The 21337-nt window shown below is 32.6% G+C and overlaps 1 protein-coding gene across 6 annotated transcripts; it reads right to left on the reverse strand.

Moving 5' to 3' along the window:
• Window positions 1–1343: 1343 nt before the first annotated feature.
• LOC120328467 (transient receptor potential cation channel subfamily M member 2-like) lies at window positions 1344–17430 on the reverse strand. 6 transcript variants are annotated; one of them, XR_013477373.1, is made up of 24 exons: window positions 16598–17428; window positions 15687–15812; window positions 15054–15332; window positions 14894–14980; window positions 14150–14327; window positions 13205–13269; window positions 12640–12778; window positions 11665–11805; window positions 10849–10994; window positions 10568–10728; window positions 10259–10313; window positions 9666–9845; window positions 8435–8602; window positions 8228–8333; window positions 7929–8032; window positions 7431–7547; window positions 6984–7099; window positions 6624–6762; window positions 6044–6227; window positions 5188–5329; window positions 4381–4553; window positions 2961–3093; window positions 2571–2727; window positions 1344–1843 (listed from the first exon to the last, which is right to left on the reverse strand). XR_013477373.1 is itself a non-coding variant. In XM_078114664.1 (24 exons), exons 1-24 carry the CDS (start codon window positions 16673–16675, stop codon window positions 1835–1837), a joined length of 3093 nt encoding a protein of 1030 aa, XP_077970790.1. In that variant the 5' UTR covers window positions 16676–17428; the 3' UTR covers window positions 1344–1834. The 6 variants fall into 6 exon arrangements, 5 of the variants coding, with proteins under 5 accessions (XP_077970790.1, XP_077970788.1, XP_077970791.1 ...); XM_078114664.1 differs by having other exon boundaries at window positions 2661–2727; XM_078114663.1 differs by having other exon boundaries at window positions 1349–1474; window positions 2661–2727.
• Between the last annotated feature and the right edge of the window lie 3907 nt (window positions 17431–21337).

Below are 21337 nucleotides of genomic sequence, written 5' to 3' on the forward strand. Positions count from 1 at the left end.
TAGAGCATTATTTTATCATTAAGAACATCACAAAGAATACAGCAACAATACGAAACATAGACTTACATTTTCACGTAATAAACCTCCTGTTACAAACAGCTGACGAAACAGAAATGAGAACCATATTAATGGGAAAATGAGTGGGATCCAAAAACACATGAGTAATAATGAGTAAATAAATTCAGCCCGGGCAAAAACGCAATAATCATTCCGAAGTGAAAAGTCATATATACTGAAGTGCTCCCATGAATTAAATCATCGAAATATCAGGTTACACGCGAAAATTTGAAAAAAATGTGATGGCCTTCCAGCGGCTACAAACATCTTCAAGTACTAAATTCTGATTGATTGAAATCGATTGGTCAATTGGTTACGTAGAATGTTTTTTTTATCGCTACAATGTTTCCAACAAGGCGATTCGTATAACAGTTCGCGTCCGATAAATTGATGAAACTTTGTGATGAAACAGCTGATAATATGAAAAATGTTCAGAAAATTCTAGTCGAGTGACTGGTGAAAAAACACATCGACTTCGTGTTTGTTCCTTGTTATAGTGATAAAGTACTCAAGTATAATTTCCAAGAGAAATCATAATGTTCAAGTTACTTTAGTCACACCTTTCTTCGCATTCACGGGAAACCAACCTTCGACTCCATTGCAAAATTTTTGATTAGTCATTTGGGAGTATTTTCGTCATTTGGCTTTTACAAATAGTCCTACATGTTTATAACCACCATTTTCATTCAAAATATTCATCCCTGCCATTTAAAAGTATTGATAGCTGGTTTTTGGCTAGTCTATTGGTGTTTTGGGGTCCCTGAGTTTTTTGATAAACATAAATAAAATCTGAAAAAGCCAACGAAAACGAGCTTATGTTTAAAACCATACATGATAAAGTGTCTGAACGGCTGCACAGATTTCATTTGTTATATAACTGTTAACTGATTGATCATCGATATGGGAATGCACGAAGAGAGACGGGAACACTAACGAGCCTAATAAGTACGATAGCGAGATCCATTCCCACATAAATGCTGATTGTAAGACATTATATTATATATTACGAAGGTTCCATCTAACCCACCACCGTGTATACTGTATTCTAATTGGCCATATCGATTTTCGGTAATAACCGTATTATTTATTTATTCATAATCGTATAGCTCTAAGAATGGGTGAATGAGCTTTAAATGTGTTGCGGATCATTTTTTTTCGAAGGGTTTGCATTTATCCAGGATTTCGTGCATAACGAACTGAAGATATTGCCCGTTGCCTGATCGAGTCATCACCTTCCCTCTCTGAGTTGAATTACGAAAGTAATAAGGATGATTTGATACAGACGAGTATTTTATTTTTTGAAAGCTATATAATATTTTATTGAAATCGATTGAAGCATCACTACATTATTAATAATAATATTAAAATTTGATTGCTTATGTATATTCAACTGGTAGCATCACGCGTCAAATGGTTTCTAGAAGAAATATAGAAATAATAGATTATGACAATTGTGATTTGCATTATTTTTACATTACATTATTTAGCCCAGAATCAATCTAACCTAATCAATCTAATGTAAATCAATCATTTCACTTTATATATACATTTAAAATTAATTTTATATATATACTTCACCAATGTGAATAAAAATTGAACATTATTAATAGGAAGACAAACAGAGGCATAGGAGTGGTATAATGCAAAACTTGTACAAATACATGCTCTCAACACTAATTAACTAATTAAGGGAGGCTTGCTATTTTTCCAAAAACATGCTGTGAGGTGGCGATAGTCAAATATTACTGTCACACATCTAATTTGTTCATTCGGCTTCTTAATTTGGCTGAAAATACAATAAATCTGTATAAGCGAGGTATATAGCATTAATTTTGATGTTGTATGATTATTCCAAGTTAATGATTGATAAGGGTGTATTTTCGGTTTAGTATGAAAATATTACGATATGATTGACTATATATATTTGGTTTCATGGCTTTTTGTGTCATCATACAGCAATTATAAGGTTTCAAATTAAACACAACCAACAGTATACATAATACCATTTATTTTTGTGAACACTTTGTTGATTGCTGCAAAGTCTCTGGAGAGCAAAAATCAAAAACCCTTGCAAAACTAGCAAAAAAGCATTCCAACCTTAATATTCTGAACAGGTGAGCAATGCCTATAGATGACCCTAATTGTTGGACCTGTGGCACTGATTTATTGATTGTATAAACCATGTCGAGCAAAATAATATAGAAAAGTGGGGAATTATTTATGAGATATGAATAAATATAAAAGCAATAGCCTCCTAAACATTAACAGAGAAAAGTGATTTTTTGCACAACGTCCATAAGGCGAATTACAACAATAATTTTTTTTCGAAAACCATCCATTTTGCGTACAAGAATCACCAGCTAAATCTCATGACATATCCTCCATGAATTTTCCAAGCGGTTAAGTGTGAATATTCACCAATCAAAAAATGCGATATCGGTAGTAAGCTTATTATTAAAATAGGTGTGATTTAATTGTATAAATCCATGCATTCCAAAAGTAAAGAAACTCACATAGTAATGTACTACTCATATGAGAAAGACTAATGATTTTAGTTAGATATATTCAGTCAGAAGTTTAGGTAAATCCATTTATATTCGTACCGATTCTTTTTGGTTTTGCATCATATCTTGAAGTTTGAACTTAATGATGTCAAGCTCATGAGTTATCCTAATAAGAGAACGTGCAGAATTAGTTTTGGAAAAAGTGAATCAAACTTAAATGAAGTTTGAGAAAGGTTGGTAAGCCACAAATGTCTTACTACGATTGTATCACACATTTGCATGCCGATATCTCCCTTTCAAATTTTATTATTGACTTCTATGAGTATTTAATGGTTTCAATTCTCTTAGTTTGACATATCAAAAACAGAACACAAATTCATAATATTAACATTTACACACCTATCACTTAATTTTTCAATCTTTTTATCTATTGTTGAATCAGCTGTTTTACGTGTTTCTCGGATGTATTTTTCAGCCAACCAATGTTCCCACTCACGTAGTTGTTCACCATATTCTTCGTTTGCTCCATCTTCTAAAAATGAGTTTCTCTTATAGAATTGGCAGCCTTTCTATTAAAGGATATTAAAATCGTTCGCCTGTAATTAGGATGAACAGTAATCACAAATGTCAGAGGATGAGAATTTTGGTATTTATCTGCGAAGAGCAACTTTACTGCTATAATTTAAAAAAGCAAGAGAGCAATGCTCTGAGACATAAGCATCAAATGACTATTGGAATATCAGCAAAAAAAAACGAGCCAAATGATAAAAGAATTGTACCAGATTTCTAAGAATAAAAATAAAAAAGCAAAATTCTGGGTAAATATTGTCTCTGTAGGATAATCAACTCTGTATGATTTGAAAAAATAAGAGTGATAGATTCAGATATTCATTTCGTCATGCAAGAATCAATAGGAAGCAAGAGAAAAGTATAGAAAAATTAAAAAATAAGGGGCTCCCGAAGTATGCGAACCAAGATGGCGGACATCGGAATGTAATATGTGTACTAGGTTAGGGTTGGGCCATAATTTTAGGTATAAATACTATGGGAGGCTCTTGGCTAGTCTTCGAACTGATAATAGGACTAAAATAGAGAAAATTGGTAAAAAATTATCGCCTAACCTGTTACGTTCCGATGTCCGCCATCTTGGTTCGCATACTTCGGGAGCACCAAAAATAATTATTGAATGAATAAATGATGTAGTGTCTAAAATGGCGAGCTATCTGGAATGACTGTTTTGAAAACCGAATTGGAATTATCTTATGACATCATATCTAGTGTAAAACTAGTAAGCCTCTTATGAATCAAGCTTCAAATATTTTATCAATCGATGAAAGGATTCATATCGGTCTATAAATTGACATAAGATTTTTATTTCCGGTTTTTAGAGAAGGACTTACTCTAGCTAGCAGTTTTGATAGAAGAAGGAAATATGCCAAGTGAGAGTGAGCAATTGAAAAACTCTGTCATACATGGAGCGATGAGACCAGCAACTAATATAAAAGAGGGAGCGAGTCTCCTTGAAATTATTTTCATCTTTAAGTATTTTACATACAGCAACAATTGATCCATCAGTTGTGAAGAGAAACGAATTCTCATCACAACAATTCAGTAAAATGACCTTTATACTCACTTCATATCCGATTATGCTTTTGCAAGTATAGTGTGTATGATAAAGTATAATAATTTACAGACACACCAGTTTGAAGGATATATAGAATGTGTTATCGATAGTTGAAATATTGTGTCCTAAACTGTCCAGTTATATCATTTTATTGGAAATTATTTTGATTAAATTTTACAAATTGTTGAAACCAACCTTGTTCTTTTTTTTTACAATACCATTTCAAATATTGACATGCATAATATATAAAACAAAAAATGACAAGTGGTGGCGGCAATGGAGGCCGATTACAATAATCAACAATCAGACTGTATCGTTGAAACATCCATACTTCTTTTCCTTGACTTTGAACTTTATCAAATGTGTAACTGTAAGGATAATAAGGGATGTTGTATTCATTTGGATATTATTGAAATATCTACTTTGATATCAATATGCATATTCGAGTTATTAGTTCAACAAGATAGTGATTTTTGCCTACCATGTTAAATCATATTCTAGTGAAATATTTGGATATTGACAATTATCAGGATTGGAGTGTCAATTTTGGTAACCAGTGAAACAATTTTTACAGTAAAATGTACAGGAAATTGAAACATTGAGATATTAAAAATTCTGATGTTGTTAGCCCAAATCATGCATTGCAGAATTTCTTCAGTTTAATAGAATAGTAAGCTACCCGGGACAAGGAAAGCCAATAAGTAGGCTTAACTATATGGTGAACTACGGCCTCTCATCGAATACCAGTCTTTTTGGTATTAGTTAGCCAGTTGTTTCAGATGTACCGACCTAATGCTTTAGGAAGCCGTAAACGACCAGCAGTTGAGTGAACCAGTTTACGGCTAAGTCTTGTGTTTCATTTATCCCAACCCAGAGTAAAACTTGAATCCCATTTATATGTATGAGTCATGAGTGTTGTAACAAATGAGTCAAAATGTGTTAAAAGAGAAATGTGTGGAACAAGTGGGACACCCCATTACAAAACACTGTAGATTTACTCACCTAAACATAGCGATGAGCAAATTGAGAAGAAGAATATTTGCAAAAAACAGGTACACTGCTGATAATATTGGAACGACTACAGACTCATGAGGACATCGTGGGAGGCCGTTGTCTGTATTATTGCAAGTTAGAGATCCAAGATCTTAACAAGAAAAGGGATTCCTCAACAATGTGTATGGTTTAAAATCTTGCTTAAGGTACACTGTAAAGTAAAGCATTGAACTATATGTAAATCTGTAAATAGTTCACTTCTTTCTTTCATTAATAATTTCACCAGGAGTGGCCAACACAGTCTCCAGTCTTGAGTGGTCAGTCTCACCTGATCGTGTCTTACCGACAAACCTGGTCGGAATTTGTGTTCAACCAATATTCAAGCATCGCTCATTCAAACATGAACATTAAACAACGGTTTCTTATGTGGCCAAAAGGAAGGGAGTTTTATTCTATATGAGTAATCCCATGGGGGGTTTTTAAGTTCAAGACAATAAATACTTCAGCTAAAACCTAAACTTTTCTGTCAAAAATTTTCTAGCTCTGCAGCTCACAATCTAGGTAGGGTAGACTGGATAAGACAGGGCATTGAGATTCTCATATCCACAAGCAGCTCTAGCGTCTGGCGTTCAAGGATTTGAAGCGGGAACATCTTCATTGATGTTCAGTTCAAAATCTAGTACTCATTCATTATTGTGTATGATTTCATTGTCGATCGGAAGATATTGCGAATAATTTAGTCGATCTCAGTCGAAGACAGGTTGGCTACCCCTGATATATACAAATCATTATTCATTGTCGGTACAAAGTAAATTGATACCACTTACTTGGTTCGCAGTTAAGCATATTAAAACGTAAAACTTACTCGGATTGTAGTTAATTTCATCCAAGAACAGTTCACCATATATTTGCCAATAAGGTTTGTAAATTATTCCGACAATTATCTGAGCAACATCTGTTTCGTTTGGATAAAGAAGAGCTTGACTGGCAACTCCGTATGCCAACAAAAACACAGTAAGTATAAACAGGAAAGTCAGCAGATCTTTTATCTGGACAATAAATGCTATTCAAAAAAAGAACTTGCTTTTCAGCGTGTACTGCCAAAAATAATAAAAGAAAAAATAAATCAGAAAGCAATTTTATCCCATAACCTTTGTTGCAGTAAATAGTTCAAATTTCAGATATAAGGTGTTTTCAATAACTTGATTGTAGCAATTCAAATTAAAACCAATGACGCAAACAATAAATTGTATACGGAAATTCGAAAGGTAACATGTTTCTCTCTAAAATTTCAAAATGTCTGACAACAGCAAATCATTATACAGTAGGCCTACAAGGTATTTTTTGATGCAAACTACTCGTATAATATATGAAATGATTTGGAAGAAAATTTGTTTTCACTATACTAAACTAGCTCTATTTAATTCATTTTAGATCGGAATTACCATTTTTTTAACCATGATTATTTTTGGTCCAAGCGTACTGTTGACAGCAAAAATGTGGATGATCCGTACACATTGTATCATAAATGAGATACAATACAAAGTAAGTGCTACATACAAACAATCACTGCATCCAAACCATCTAAAATATATTATGAATAACGGGTTTTGTAAGAAATACTTTTTAGAAAGATCATTCTTTTCAGTTCAAAGCTTTTTAAAAACTTTCAATTATTCTGACTTTAAGTTTCGTTCAATTTATATTTATGAGATAATCTCATAAAATAAAAAATAAGGTTCAGACTCGAATTTATAAGTTTGGTTGGGTCCATTATTAATAGATGATAAATTGTAATAGTTTGCCTTGTAATGAATCCTATGTAAAACAGTAGAAAACTCAGTATGTCTGCATAATTCCATTGATTCTTAAAGTAATGCTGATCTTTGCCTGTAAAGTTACCCGCTCCAGTTCCTATGACCTACAGATAAAATTGATTCGAAGTTTTTTATTTGCAGTTTATTATCATTAATCACGATCCAATGTTTATTTATCATTTATTTCAGTTTTTTTTTTATATATAACTATGTTATTAGGGCAATTGCATTTGTGTTGATTGAGTTTCCTTTTAAAGAGAAAAGCATTGATGCGATAGCAATCATACCGGTTGCAGTCACAGCCTTATGTCTTAAAATGGATAATTGTGAATTTTCTCTAAGCAAACAGTTAACTCTGTATATCTGTATAACTGTCAAAGCAGGTTTGCAAAAAAAAAAAAAAAACTACTCCAAGATATGTTAACATCACCATACTTCGCGTATCTCATCAAACATCATTATTGTTGCCCACACAACCACGACTATTTCCAGTGTAGATGGTGTTACATCATAACTGCTCAATATTACAGCGGAAAATAATGTGAGATATAGCTTAAGAAAAATACAAAAAATTTATGTCGTTAATTTAAAATAATTTGGCACAGTCATGAGTATCATGAATGTTAAAATTGTCAGTATCATGAAAATGTGAAAAGTAGCAAGAAATCAATGCACATTTCCAACACAAAATTGAAATAACTTGAACAAGACAAGATATTCAAATATACATCAATGAGGAAATTAGAAATTGATTCGGAATAATATTTGTCACGGACAATGTTTTATTGAATATCAGTACTGTGGTCTAAATTTGCATTATAAGACTACGGATTTGGTCAAAAACTATCTGTGACATATCAAAGACAGAGTCATGTTTTTTATAGGCTATCTTTTTTTACTCAGATCACTTCATACGAGAAATACAAAACTTACCAAATAAAACGCAATATTTGACCAAAATGTCATTGCAGGAGTAATTCGAAATTCAACTATCTGTTTGCATAAATTATCTGAACTGCCACCAGACTGTGAATTGCCTGCAATTTTAAACAGGCATTAAATAATTCAAATGTTCTATAATTTATATAACATTTTCAAATTCATATTGAAAAACCTATTTGAGGTATGTAAGACATGATTAAAATGCTTTTCAATTCTGTTGTTGCATTAAGTATCAACTTATATTCTATACATAATATTTTATTTGCTGGAAATATTTATTCCTGACTGACCAGACTCAGTTGAACATGCATCTCTGTTTCTTCCATTTTCTTTCATTAATCCTTCAGACCAGATTTGATCAAGGTAAAACTGAACTGCAGGATGTGAAATAAATGCCTGAATGTAAATATATTACACTGAATATAAATAACTTGATAAAATAAATGCACATTCATTCCAAACTGAGCACTGGTATATTCTGATCACACATTCTATACCTTATCTTTCGCCTCAAAGGCAACATGTAAGCAGTTCAATCTGCCCCATCTAGGTAAGCTTGTCTTGAGTAAATCAATTGCTTGGCTTTTATTGTCAGCAAATAATTTTCCTAAAATTATTACAGCATGTCTTTCATATTCGTCAGCATCAGCTAACATTTGATTTTTCTGTAATATATATCATATACAATTTTAGTATTTGTTCAAGTTTTTTTACATTTTGTATTGTTGTACATATTGGTATACTTTCGGGTGGCGCTGCTCGATAACTATTCCTGGTACCTGGTACGACTTCCCTTACCCAGTAAAAATGTGTTTTCAGTTTTGTATTTTGTTAATTTTACGTATGTTATTTTTTACTGAATGGGAAAAAATAAACTTGACTATGACTATGTATATCCAAACAATTTTGACATCAGATGAAGCTTGGTAAAAGCCCAACGTAGACAACTTATAATTATTTGACTGTGACCAGAGCATAAGCATGTTTTAAATATGAAGGGATACAATGAATTTTGTTTTTTAAGCAATCGATTACCATCTAAAACGCTTTATTGTTATTCTCCCATTCTCAACAATTTTCCTATTCCCATATTTCCCCCGATTTATTGAAATTCCTGGTTTGCATTAAGAAAACTGCTTTCACAGCACCTTGGGCCTCCCCCAAAGTTAAAGAAGTTATTGCATTGGATCTTAGGCATAGAATTTTAATGACCACATCCGATAGTCTCATTCTCAATTTCTTTCAAATCGATTGGCCACTAAACGTAGAGCAAAAAAAAGACAACATTTGGGATATTTTCATGAACAAACATTTCAAATGACATTTACGGTCATCTTGTGCCAGGTGTTAATTCCTATATCAAGTTCTTTATCAAACATCCTAAGATAAATTCAAGTATCAAAAACAATTTATCATGGAAATGATTTAATGTCCTTGAGGAACTGTCATAAAAGTAATTGAGGTAATTGAATAATGATGAAATAATAATTAATAGATCATACTTCAAGTTGGGGCTTGTATGGATCTGTTGGAAAGATAAAGAAAGAGACAACATTGAACCAATAGCTCAATAATACCCTGATGATAGGCTTTTCCAATATTCGCTGTCAAACATTAATCAAAGCAGAAACTTAAATCAACACAAATGAAATTGAAACAATAATCACATGTAACTTGTACGTCCTATCATCAGTATCACAACGTACGGTAAACAAATATTTCCATTACCACTTCATGGTTTGACTCTGTAGAAGCTAGTGCTTTCAATATTTTGGTTGCCATAACAGCAGCAGCCATTGATTCATGCATGTATTCCCAGATATATTTAGCAATTTCTCTGTGATTGAACAACAAAGCCCACCGGAATATTTCCATGTAGGGATCGAAATACTTTTCCGCAGATTCTGCCTAGTGAATAGTATAAAAATAAATTAATAAACAACATCCCTATAAAGATTCAAATTGTTTTAAAAGTTTAAAAAAATAATAAAGGTCAAAATATTTCCCATCTCTGTGGCAATCACAAGTGGTGAGTTATTAAATTGTGAAATTTGCTTCAAACAAGCTTTAATTGACTCAAAATTAAAAACAAATAAATTTACTAGAACAATGCCAGAAAGGAAGTTTATTTCTTGTCAGCAGGGTTTCTGTGCCGGGACATTTTCAAAAACTGCTGCTACTTTTTGTTTGTTGTCATACTGTCATACTAAGTTTTGCAACAACTTATATCTGATGATGCCTTTCTGAATATATTCTAACATCTCTGCTGATCTATGCATAAGTGATTGCCTAACCACTCACGTTTAATGTGCAATACTCACATTTCCCTCCTGGTACATAGAAGCATAAGAGGTACCAAATAAACCAGCCATTCTTCTAAACATTTAAAAAACATTGAGCAATATTTTTACACTCCCAAACATAAAATGTCACTGTTCTCACAATCAAAATATTATTGACCCCTGCATGATAAATGCATGTTTCACAGATTTTACATTAAAGAAAATGGCTACTGAATTTAGTTATTTTTAATACGCATTGGAGAATCAGAGTTATTTAACTTGATCGAATATTTTTTTTGCTTTCAGCTCAATTTATTGGACTTCCATATCCCGAAATATATTCCATACTTTCCCACATCCGACATAACCGACATATAATTTCTGGACTGTGGTCCCGAAGCTCCAGATGATTCCAGATCCTTTTTGTACAAGTCAACAATCTTTTTAATTTCAACATGTTTCAAATTAACGCCATAATCAAGGAGAACTTTGCAAAATTCATGCTTATCCTGAAAAATTGAAAAATATTTATAATAATTCCCATCTTTGACTTTTTATTTTTATTTTGTTTGATAAAAAACTGACATGAATCGACTGACACTTGAAAAATATTCGATTTAATAACATACATTTAGTAAGACAGATCCCATGAAGATTTCAGTAATTATCCCTTTCTTTATAAAACCATCATAAAGTATATGAGATTTAGCATAATCACTCCTATTCCAAGCAACAGCCAGGTCTAAATTTTTGTTGACGTCATTCTCTTTTTTTCCTGCAATGGAAGCATTAACGCCTTAAATCTTTCATTTACGATTACCTTTTCAAAAAACAATATCAAGGTAACATGTTGGATGCCCAATCAACATTGGGACAAATCTTTATTCTGAATACTGATAAATATATGTATAAGTGGCATGAGGGAGACCAAGATGAAGCACCAAGATGGCGCACAACCTGAACTCAGGTTGTGTACCGGGTTATGGTTCAGGTTATGCGACATCTTGGTACGCATACTTCAGGAGTACCAAAAAATGACTTCCAGGTTTTAAAAAAATAAAACCATGAGGATGAAAATGAATGAGCTGAAATTCATGATAATTTGAATATTGCTTAAATGCAATGCCTGATTCGATTTTAAACCAAATACCGCAGTTTCTGGGGCATAATGTTTATGACTGTCACACACTGAATGATGGGTTGCAGGTTTGAATCTTTGATTATACAGGATGTAACTCATTTATAACTTTTTTTATACATACAAGACGACATATGTACTGTTAGGTGCTATGGATATCAGGACATATTAAAACTGATTTAAAACAATAAAGGTAAACATACAATAAAGGTAAAAATAATGAATGAAACATTCGAAACTAGCTGACTACTGATAAATAGTCAGGAATGACAGATCTGGTTCAAAATACAAAAACATAAAATCTTACGTAAAACAGCATCTAGTATAGCAAAGTCTAAGTCCTTTGATGTATCGTTTGGATCCAACTCAAACACGGTAATCAATTCCCTTTTACTAATGCAGTCTTTGAGTAGCTCAATACATGAATCAGTTCTGTCATAATTGAATTCTAAAACGCATATTATGTCATTACAATGTAATTTAGGACATAATCCCAAAAAAATTATAAAGTGTGGTATTATTTATGTATAGTAAAGTTTTCAAGTCTTTCCCAACAAACAAATACAAATATAATTAACACATACTAATTTGAAATTTTATATATACCACTTACAGGCATCTTCCATCCATGTATAATTTTCTATGTTATATACAGTATTTTAGGGGGATATGGCATGATGAAACTTCTTTCTGGAATATCATTTTTATCGAAGCAATGTTTGGTGCACAAAATACTCATTTGCAATATTTCAGAATGTCTTTAACAGGCTAATTACTTTCTATTCAGCAAATGATCATTCTCTTATGATCAACCAAGAATGTCAAATTACTGAAAAATATTAACGAGGAGATAATACTCATGTTTTTATGTCAGGATAACTTATAGACCAGACCAGACTTTTTTTCTTTCATGGCTCATTTTCGTTGCAAAGAAATTCTGTGGCCCACCCAATTTTTTATGCAAGAGATAAAACAAGAACAAAAAACTATGTCCGCAAAGATAGACACTTCACTTTATTAATCAGAATCAAACCCACAGTAGCAAAATACAGCATCATCAGTTATTGCTCCTACAGTCAAAATTCAACTATAGTAACAAAAATGAAACTGTATTTATCAATAACACTAGCACTTTCCAATATGTTTATGGCCCACCTGAAAATGCTGCTGTATCTCAGTAATTGGCCATGGCCCACTGATTTAAAATCAGTGTTTTAGACTTATGTTTGCATTCAGGCTGGTGTATTGTCAAAATAGCATTTTAAACATTTCAGCAATATACCTTCAAATATTTGTTCGATATAGCCTTCTTCCAAGTTATCTGAACCCTTTTTCAAAGCAGATGCTAGTACATCAGCACATCCTCTTGAACCACTCACAAGCACTACCGGAATGTCTTTTTTAATAGTGCTATTAACAGTCTGAAAAATACAATTAATCAAACATTTAAATGTTGGGCTAATGTTTGGGAATCGTTTGCATGCTAACAATTTGATATAAAATAAAAAATAAAAACACAAATACGCAATCTGAGATTAAGTTTTAAATTATATATTAAGTAAATTATTAGCTAAGTTAAGAATATGTAAAATAATCATATAGGAATATGTAAAAAACATTCAAATTACCAGGAATTCAAAACTCGGCATGAGTTTAGTAAGTTACATTCCGAAGCAAGATTTGTATATTTTGTGTGAAAGGACTGTTAGTTCCTTAAAAAAATCTATTTGTCTATTTTTGAAAAAAATCACATGCAAACTACATGTCTCGTTAGAAAAAATTTATCCCTATATTATCCAATTCATAAAAGATTTAATTTTAGTGTTTAAAAAAAAACTAATACAAACCTTTAAAGTTCCTGGACCACCTTGAACCACAACACAAACAATCCGAACATTTGGATTTTCTTTTTCTGTAAAAGGTACCAAAAAAGGTTTAAAAGGTTTGAGGATTTATTCAAAAATTTATTGTGACCATCTTTTAAAGTGAAAATTTTTAATTTTTTATTTAATAGAGTACATGATAAAAATATATTGTATCTTCAAAAGCCAAATTCCTTGTAGGTCACAAGCTCAAATCTATGAGATGATTATGCATTAAATCTAACTCTTTGCCATCACAAAGTGATGAATGCAGCTGTTGACCACATGACTTCTTTTGTCCTATATGTTCATATATAAATAGCAATAAATGAAAACCAGGTATTTTACAGGTACAGGTATTCTACAGGTATTTTAATGCATTTTGTTTTGACAGCAAAAATGCTGTGCTTTATCTTTGCTTCAATTGAGATTTATTTTCAATCATGAAAATGATAACAACAAGCAAAAAACAAAACGAAAAAAGCAACCAACCTGAAAAGTACTTATACAACCAAGAACTTCAAACTAACTAGCTAACTTAAATAGGTAACAAGACTAGGAATATGTAGCACAGATTTTTAAAGAACCCATACTGGCCTCAAGGATGTCATACAGCACAGATAGGAGTTGACTTTGACGACCGCCTGGTCGTATCACTCTCTCCTTCAAAAGTATACATGCTGCTTCTCCACAGTTGATTAAATTTAGCAACATAACAGCGAATGTCACGTGGATGAAACATTGATATTGTGCATTTATGTCCGGATCAAAATGAAGGATGAAAAAAAATTTATTCTTTCATCCATCATGACTTATGACACATAATAACAATAATTTCCTCAACTCATTTAAATTGTTTTACATTATGATACCCTAATTAACCTTGAACATTATGATAGCCTAATTAACCTTTATAATGTGAATTCTTACTAATTTTTTTTTCCAGTTTGGCCCTCAATTTAATTTCTGTTCCATAGGAACTTTCTCCTGTGCTGCCATCATCCACCAATATGAAATGTGAATGATTATAATCAAGAGTAGTGAATTGTTTGTTTTCATTTTGGTTCAATTTGGCCATATCTGGATCATATACCTTTGGAGGCTGAATCTGAACGAAAGTAGGTGAATATATATTATTCATTCAAATAAATAAGGCATAAAATAACAAATAGAGTGAGTGGTATGTTGTCATGCATTTTAACTATGCAAATATTGATTGGTTAGGTTAGATTCCAAATTTACATAGTAAAGACCTTAATCTCACTCCGCATAAAATTGTTTGCAACAACTAGACTATGCATGATTTTTGCTAACTATTTTCCAACATAAAATTTTAAATTAAATCTAACTAAAAATATTGACACAGTTGCATGCAGCTTGTTATCAATTAGTGAAAAAAATTGAGTACTGTATTTCATGGACCATAAGGCACACTTTTTGAAATATGATACAATAACCATAATTTTTTGTCTAATGAGCGTTAAACTGCAACCCGATACTCCTTAAACACCGTTGCATTTTATTGCACGATGTGCATTAGGTATGGACAAAATCCCAATCTAGCAATTCATTGACACTTGACAGTGCGCCTTATAACACGGTGCGCCTTATGGACCCTAAAATTCGATAATCAGTCTTGTTTTTCATAAAATGTCTTTAGTTCAAAACTCGTACCATGTTATTGTTCTGTTCTGTGTTCTTATTGACTAATTTTTCATTGCCGAATATTGCTCCCCAGGGTGCAATGCCAATGGTAACGACCTGCACAGCATGTAAAATCTGTTAGGTGAGACATTGAAATACGTTGACACTGAATTTAGTGTATTTCACTCACCCTTTTTTTGTCTTGTTGAATGGTTGCATAGCTTTTTACAGCTTTTCCAACATGCTTCATTACTCCAACATGCGTCCCACCTGAAGTTATCCATGCCCCTGTGTTTTCAGCCGCTTTTATTAAACTTTTCCGAAACACTTCCTTCAGGCGAGTTCGCAAAGCAAAGTTTTTTGCTCCACCGGTTACTGATATTATAAGATTTGGTGGATTCAACTTCCAATGCTTGTTTAACAGGTCATAAAGATCTTGTTCATCTGTATCATGCGCTGCCCGGACATACTAAACAGGCGATTTTTCAGGTTTTACAAAAAAATGAGTACTCCCGTAGTGTGTATACCAGGTTGGGGTTAGGCCATATTTTATTCCGATTTTCCTTATTTTAGTTCTATTCCGAGTTTGGGGACTGTCTGTGTTAGCCAAGTGAATATACCCACTGCCTATAGGCTTCAGTCCCTTAACACAACCTGACGTAAAATAGGCGAACAAAATTAGTTACCTCCATATTGGTACACACACTTCTGGAGCGCCAAAAAATGAGTGCAAATTTATAATTTTCAACATAAATAGATTTATGGCAAATTCAGAGTTTCATAAATAACTTCATTGCACTATGAATTTATGTTCAAGCTGCACCTTTGCAATAATTGTCTTTCCTCTACCAAAATCAATTTCTCCATATGCATTTGTCTCAACATTTTTTTCATTCTTTTGGCCTTTCATCTTAATATTACGTGGAATAAATTTTTCAGTATCGTTGTTCTGAAAACAAATTTTGTGTTTGATATATTCTGAAAACCTTAGAGTACACATTTCATAAATATTGTCATCTGCTCATTTAATTGGTATATTGGGATTTTGTCAAACCATAGTCTATTTTTTTTGTTCAATTTCCCTTCATTTGAATTTCGCAGAGAAGTAGCCTACATTTGGTATGAAAAATTAAGCTGAAATTGAAGGCTCGTTATACCCAATTTCGTTTTTTGGTCTCATTTACCATTGAAAGTAACAAGATCAATAACTTTTAATTAGAGAAATATAGATTAACGGGGCTCTTCAACCATCTATATATGATATCTATGATTTAATGGTATTGTATTGTAATATTTTATCTCCGTTCGTTTTTTTTGGGTTAAATTTAAATCAGGTCATGAACCACCTAAACTGGTTCTCAACTGGATCGTATACCATATATACATGTTTTTATTGCGTGGGTCCCGGGAAGAGTTTTCTTTTCTTGGTAAGAAGCGCAGGCCCTTAATATTGGCAAATACTTCAAAAAAAAAATATCCATATTGAATAAATAAGTATCATGAATGTAACAATTTATGTACTAATTATTTCATTGATTGAAAATTTTAACAATGCCGATAACGATAACGAAATAGGATTCTATGCCAACATTCAATCAACGTAGCTGAGTAAAATTTGTTATTCCTTTAGGGTCAAGGCTTTATAAAATATAGAAAATCACTTACCTAATGTATTAAAAAAAGTTTCGCTTCAATATACTTGTGATGTCGTCAACAAAAAATAAGAAATCTTACTTGTATATCGGTCATAGTCATGTCGTAAAAACTATTGCCAACTCTTCTACTTCGTCTTATTGGACACGTAGTGGACATAACGATCGTTTCAATATTATGTTGTTGTTCTTGTTCTTGTTCTTCAATTGGAAGCGACCAATTGCTTTGAAATTTTTAGTGGTTAAAGATAAAAATTTTCTCCAGAAGGCTATTACTTTTTATTTCGCTATGATGTCATCAAAATTATGTGACTCTACGTGTCCATATATTTGAGCATAGCTCTCTTGTTGCTGTCATCGTCGCAAGCTGTGCATTTACGAGTCAGGCTTCAAGAAAATAATTAGATAACCAGAGTATCACATTTATATATTTATACAATTTGCAATACCAACATCCAAATAATATTACGAAGTTGAAGTAATATTGTTGTATACAGCTCTATCAATTTCTTCCTTTTGTGTTAATCTTTCAATTCTGTCCTTCTGCAATTTTGGCTCCAATTTTATATAAACTGCCATGAGAAGAATATACACGTATTTAAGTAAATTAGTCCCTCGCAGCTCAAAACATCAAAGTTGTTCTGCGAGAAAAAAAACTCACCAAATATCAGAGCCCGACTTTTGTTAGATGAGGTGAAAAAGCGTTTCTCGGTAAGGCGATGAATGAAGAAGATGAACCCTTCTACAGCCGGAACGCCTATATGGGTTTACTTTCCTATAGTTTTTAAATTTCGGTACTTAAAGGGTCAATATCGCTCTTAGCTGTTTATCGACGTAATGCCCTGATATGAGAGAAGCGATAAAACCTTCCAGCCGTGACGCAAAGTGCGAATCGTATAGATAGCCTGGATTTCAAAATCACCTGTCAGACATCTAAAAAATGTGACTCAGCTCAGACAGGAAATACTCCTTTATAACGACTTACTTGTTATTGTTTTAGCATGTATTTTCAGTCATACTAACTATCCCTGACCATCCCTGGGCGCTGTGTTGTTTTGATAAATATGATTTCGAATGCTCCATAGTTGGCAGAGGTATGGAGTTTTTTTGCATGTAAAAAAAACGTAAAATTAATGGTAATTTTAAAGCGTAAATGCGCGTATGAGATTGTTTACGCCGTTCTACACGCATTTCCGTCGAAAAAATTTAATTTTTTTGCATTGGGGGTGGTCTGTGCAGTAATAATAAGAGCTGTGACGTCATCAGTATAGGTAATTTGAACTTGACAATACTGTAAACACAATTGTGAATTTCAGAGTAATAACCATTTATGCTATAATAGTCGTTTTGGTATTGTTTTGTTAGGAAAAACTTGACGGAAACGTTGAAGAAAAAATTAATTAATTAGGAATTAATTATTAACCCTCTACCGTACACAGAATATCTCAAAGTCCAATTTTTTTTTAGAAATTTTTGAAATTTTTTTGCAAAATTTTTTTTCGAGGGGTGTGTTTTAAAGATATATTGCTGAATAGAACTCTAGCAGACGCTTTTAAAAACCCATGAGTAAAGCTTTAGGGCTTAATGGTTGACATAAAAAAATAAGTTTAAAAATACCCATAAAATGGGCAGGGCTTGAGGCTTGTATTGGGTTTGTAGTTGTAAAAGTCGGTTGCTGTTTCAGGTGTCTAGTTTCTTGTTTGAACAAATAACCAATCTGGAATCTTAGGTGATTTTCTGATCTAACAATCAAAGTACAACATTACGCCAAACTACGAATGGCAATTCTACCAGTACTATTAAAATATTTAAAATTTCCGAGCATCTACCCAAAAATTAAAATGCAAAAAACAACACATTCAAATAAAACTATTACCAACTTGGCTTATTTCAAGATCGGACATCGTTCATGAGCGCGATAGTCCAAATCACTAGGAGAAAACATGCGGTAATCTTATATATTGAACCAATCTCGAACCAATCTTCTGTTTCTTTGTCTAACTTTGGTCATAGAAATATTTGCAAGCGCAGCAAAAGGGCCACGTAACTTCAATTCTAATCGTGGGCATTTTGTTCGCTAGCTAGCATTAATATCATTTTCCCTATACTTTTGTTTGTTCTGAGTCGTATTGCCTCTTAAAGACAATCGGTTTCTCTCCCGCGTGGGTATAATATCGTTTTCTTGGAAATATGGTTGGTAGTATAATTTTATGACAACAAACTTCTGCGTATATTTGTCAAATTCATTACACGTTAATGATTCATTGACGTTTACTTAACATACCAGACACGCTTTCCTTCTTCGAATGACACAATGGAGATACATGAACCTACGAAAATAACTGTGTAATATCGGGACCCCATACATCTTAAATCAAAAGTAAAGATCGTTCAAAATTATGCAAGAAATTCATGCTGATTTAAATGTTACCAGTCACGAAGACTCAACTAAATTTAAGTTTGCGCTGTCGTCAGGCCAATAACAAAAGTTCCTATGTCATTTTTATCGGTTTTGGGAAAAACATAAAAAACTTACTAAAGACATTGTTATGCCATTTAGAAAAAATAATTCCCCATAGGACATTTTTAAGTCGTAGCCGTATTAAAATTTATTCGTAATACGCAGGTGTCTGACGTCATAATGGCGCACTGCGACTTACGCTGAAATGTGCCTATGAATTGAATACATAAGCATTTTTGCAACTTAACTATATCGATTAATTCTGAAAACCAAACATTGGAAAGTGTATGTAATTTACACTAATTCCAAAACAGGTTATCTGTTTTGAGAGCAATATTTTTTTATTTTTTGGAATATATATTTTATCATTATGACGCGACTACCGATATTTTTTAGGTAAATTAGTCCGTCGCAGCTCAAAACAGCAAAGTTGTTCTGCGAGAAAAAAAGCCCCGACTTTTGTTAGATGAGGTGAAAAAGCGTTTTTCGGTAAGACGATAGTAGTATGAGTGTGTCGAACACAACACATTTTTGTTGTGCACCGGAAACAATATTACGAACAGAACACATTTTTGTTGTGCAATTGGTTGTGCAAAAGCGCATTTCAACACTACCCCATGCCAGGTCGGACATAATGTGTGTCGAACACAACACATCTTTGTTGTGCACCGGAAACAATATCACGAACACAACACATTTTTGTTGTGCAAATGGTTGTGCAAAAGCGCATTTCAACACTACCCCATGCCAGGTCGAACATAATGTGCGTCGAACACAACACATTTTTGTTGTGCAAATGGTTGTGCAAAGCGTGTCCAGTTTGACTTTTTGTTGTGCTGTATAATTGTGGGATGTTGTTTTGTAATATTGTTTCCGGTATCGGGGGATTAAGATTTTCGCATTGTTCTGTGAATCGGCCCATCGTTGTCAACTGTTTTCATTTTTATTTTAAGCGCGTTTTTTAATTTTCATTTTTCCCATTTTGATTTGTATTTTTACAGTTGTTTTTATTTTTCATTACTCTTTTATTTTATTTTCGGTTTGTTTTTGATTTTGAAAATTTTATTTTTTTTTTTAATTTTTTTTAAAAATTTTACAAGAAATCGATAGTTCAACATATTATTTACCACGGAGATTCTTTTTCACAGACTTTACTGTTGTTTTTGATAATTTGCGAATGCAATCAGCATTTCGAGTAAATGTACCCACACTACTTGCATTTTTAAATTTGGATTTCATCAATATTACGTCAGTACGTATATGTGAGTATTATACGTCAGCGAAACATGACTGTATTCCTCATATCAATGCTCGCAAGTAGATTGTTCTTCCTCGTATTAGAAGTGAATAAGATATGATTTATTTGATTAGCTTTTATCATTGGCAGCTTTCGTTTATGTTCTTTAGCTTCCCAAATAGGCAGACCTAGTGATTTCCCTACATTCCCCAGATGTGATGCCAGACTTCAATACCTAACTTCGGTAGAATTGTCTTTGAATATTCAGAAAATGGCATATTTATCAGTGTAGAGTAGATGGTCTGTCATATACATAACACATTTTTTATAAGTTGCAAATAGTTTCATCGCTATTGGCAAAATATTTACCACCCTCTAAATTTCGAAACACAACCCCCCAATAATGAAAATATATATATTGGCTGCGATATATATCAGCTTCTCCTATCAAATCCTTCACCCAAATATATCTAAGTCAATATTGGAATACTTATATTTTGACTAACACTAGATATGAAACAAGCCTGCCTGGTGGAATGCCTTAAAATTCATCTCACTAATTTCTAGTATACGCCTGACAAAAAGTACGAGTTTAAAAATAAATATTTTTACAAATCTTTATAAGGTATTGAAATAATAACTATATATCTGTTGTCATGACTCACGCAGCGTAGGTAGCCATTACTTTCAATTATTTCATTTCCTACTAAGCTGAAATGTGTGTGGAGTTTTTTCGTTCCACGCTATATTCTCGCATGATAGCTAAAATTGATTGTTTGCATCTTTCCAAAGTATGTTTTATTTCTTTTCATTTTTTATTTTTCGGTATACATCCAAATCATCATGCAGACAACTCGGCCTTTCTATACAGAAATATGCTAATACTTAGAGCTCCTTTTCGTAGAAAACAACTCGTGCTATTGAGTCACTGCTTGTTGGAAGTTTGCTTTCATATGAAACTTATATAGCAATATTTACATATATCTATGGATATAACCTTTAAAATACTGTCGCAATCTCAGCAAAAATTACAACCGAATTCAAAAAGAATTGTACGAATGTTATATGAAAGCGTGCTGTGAATAATTAAAAGAGCAAATTGGGTTGAGAGCATCGAAGGAATT

This window comes from Styela clava, chromosome 7 (genome assembly GCF_964204865.1).
Source record: "Styela clava chromosome 7, kaStyClav1.hap1.2, whole genome shotgun sequence".
NCBI lineage: Eukaryota > Metazoa > Chordata > Ascidiacea > Stolidobranchia > Styelidae > Styela > Styela clava.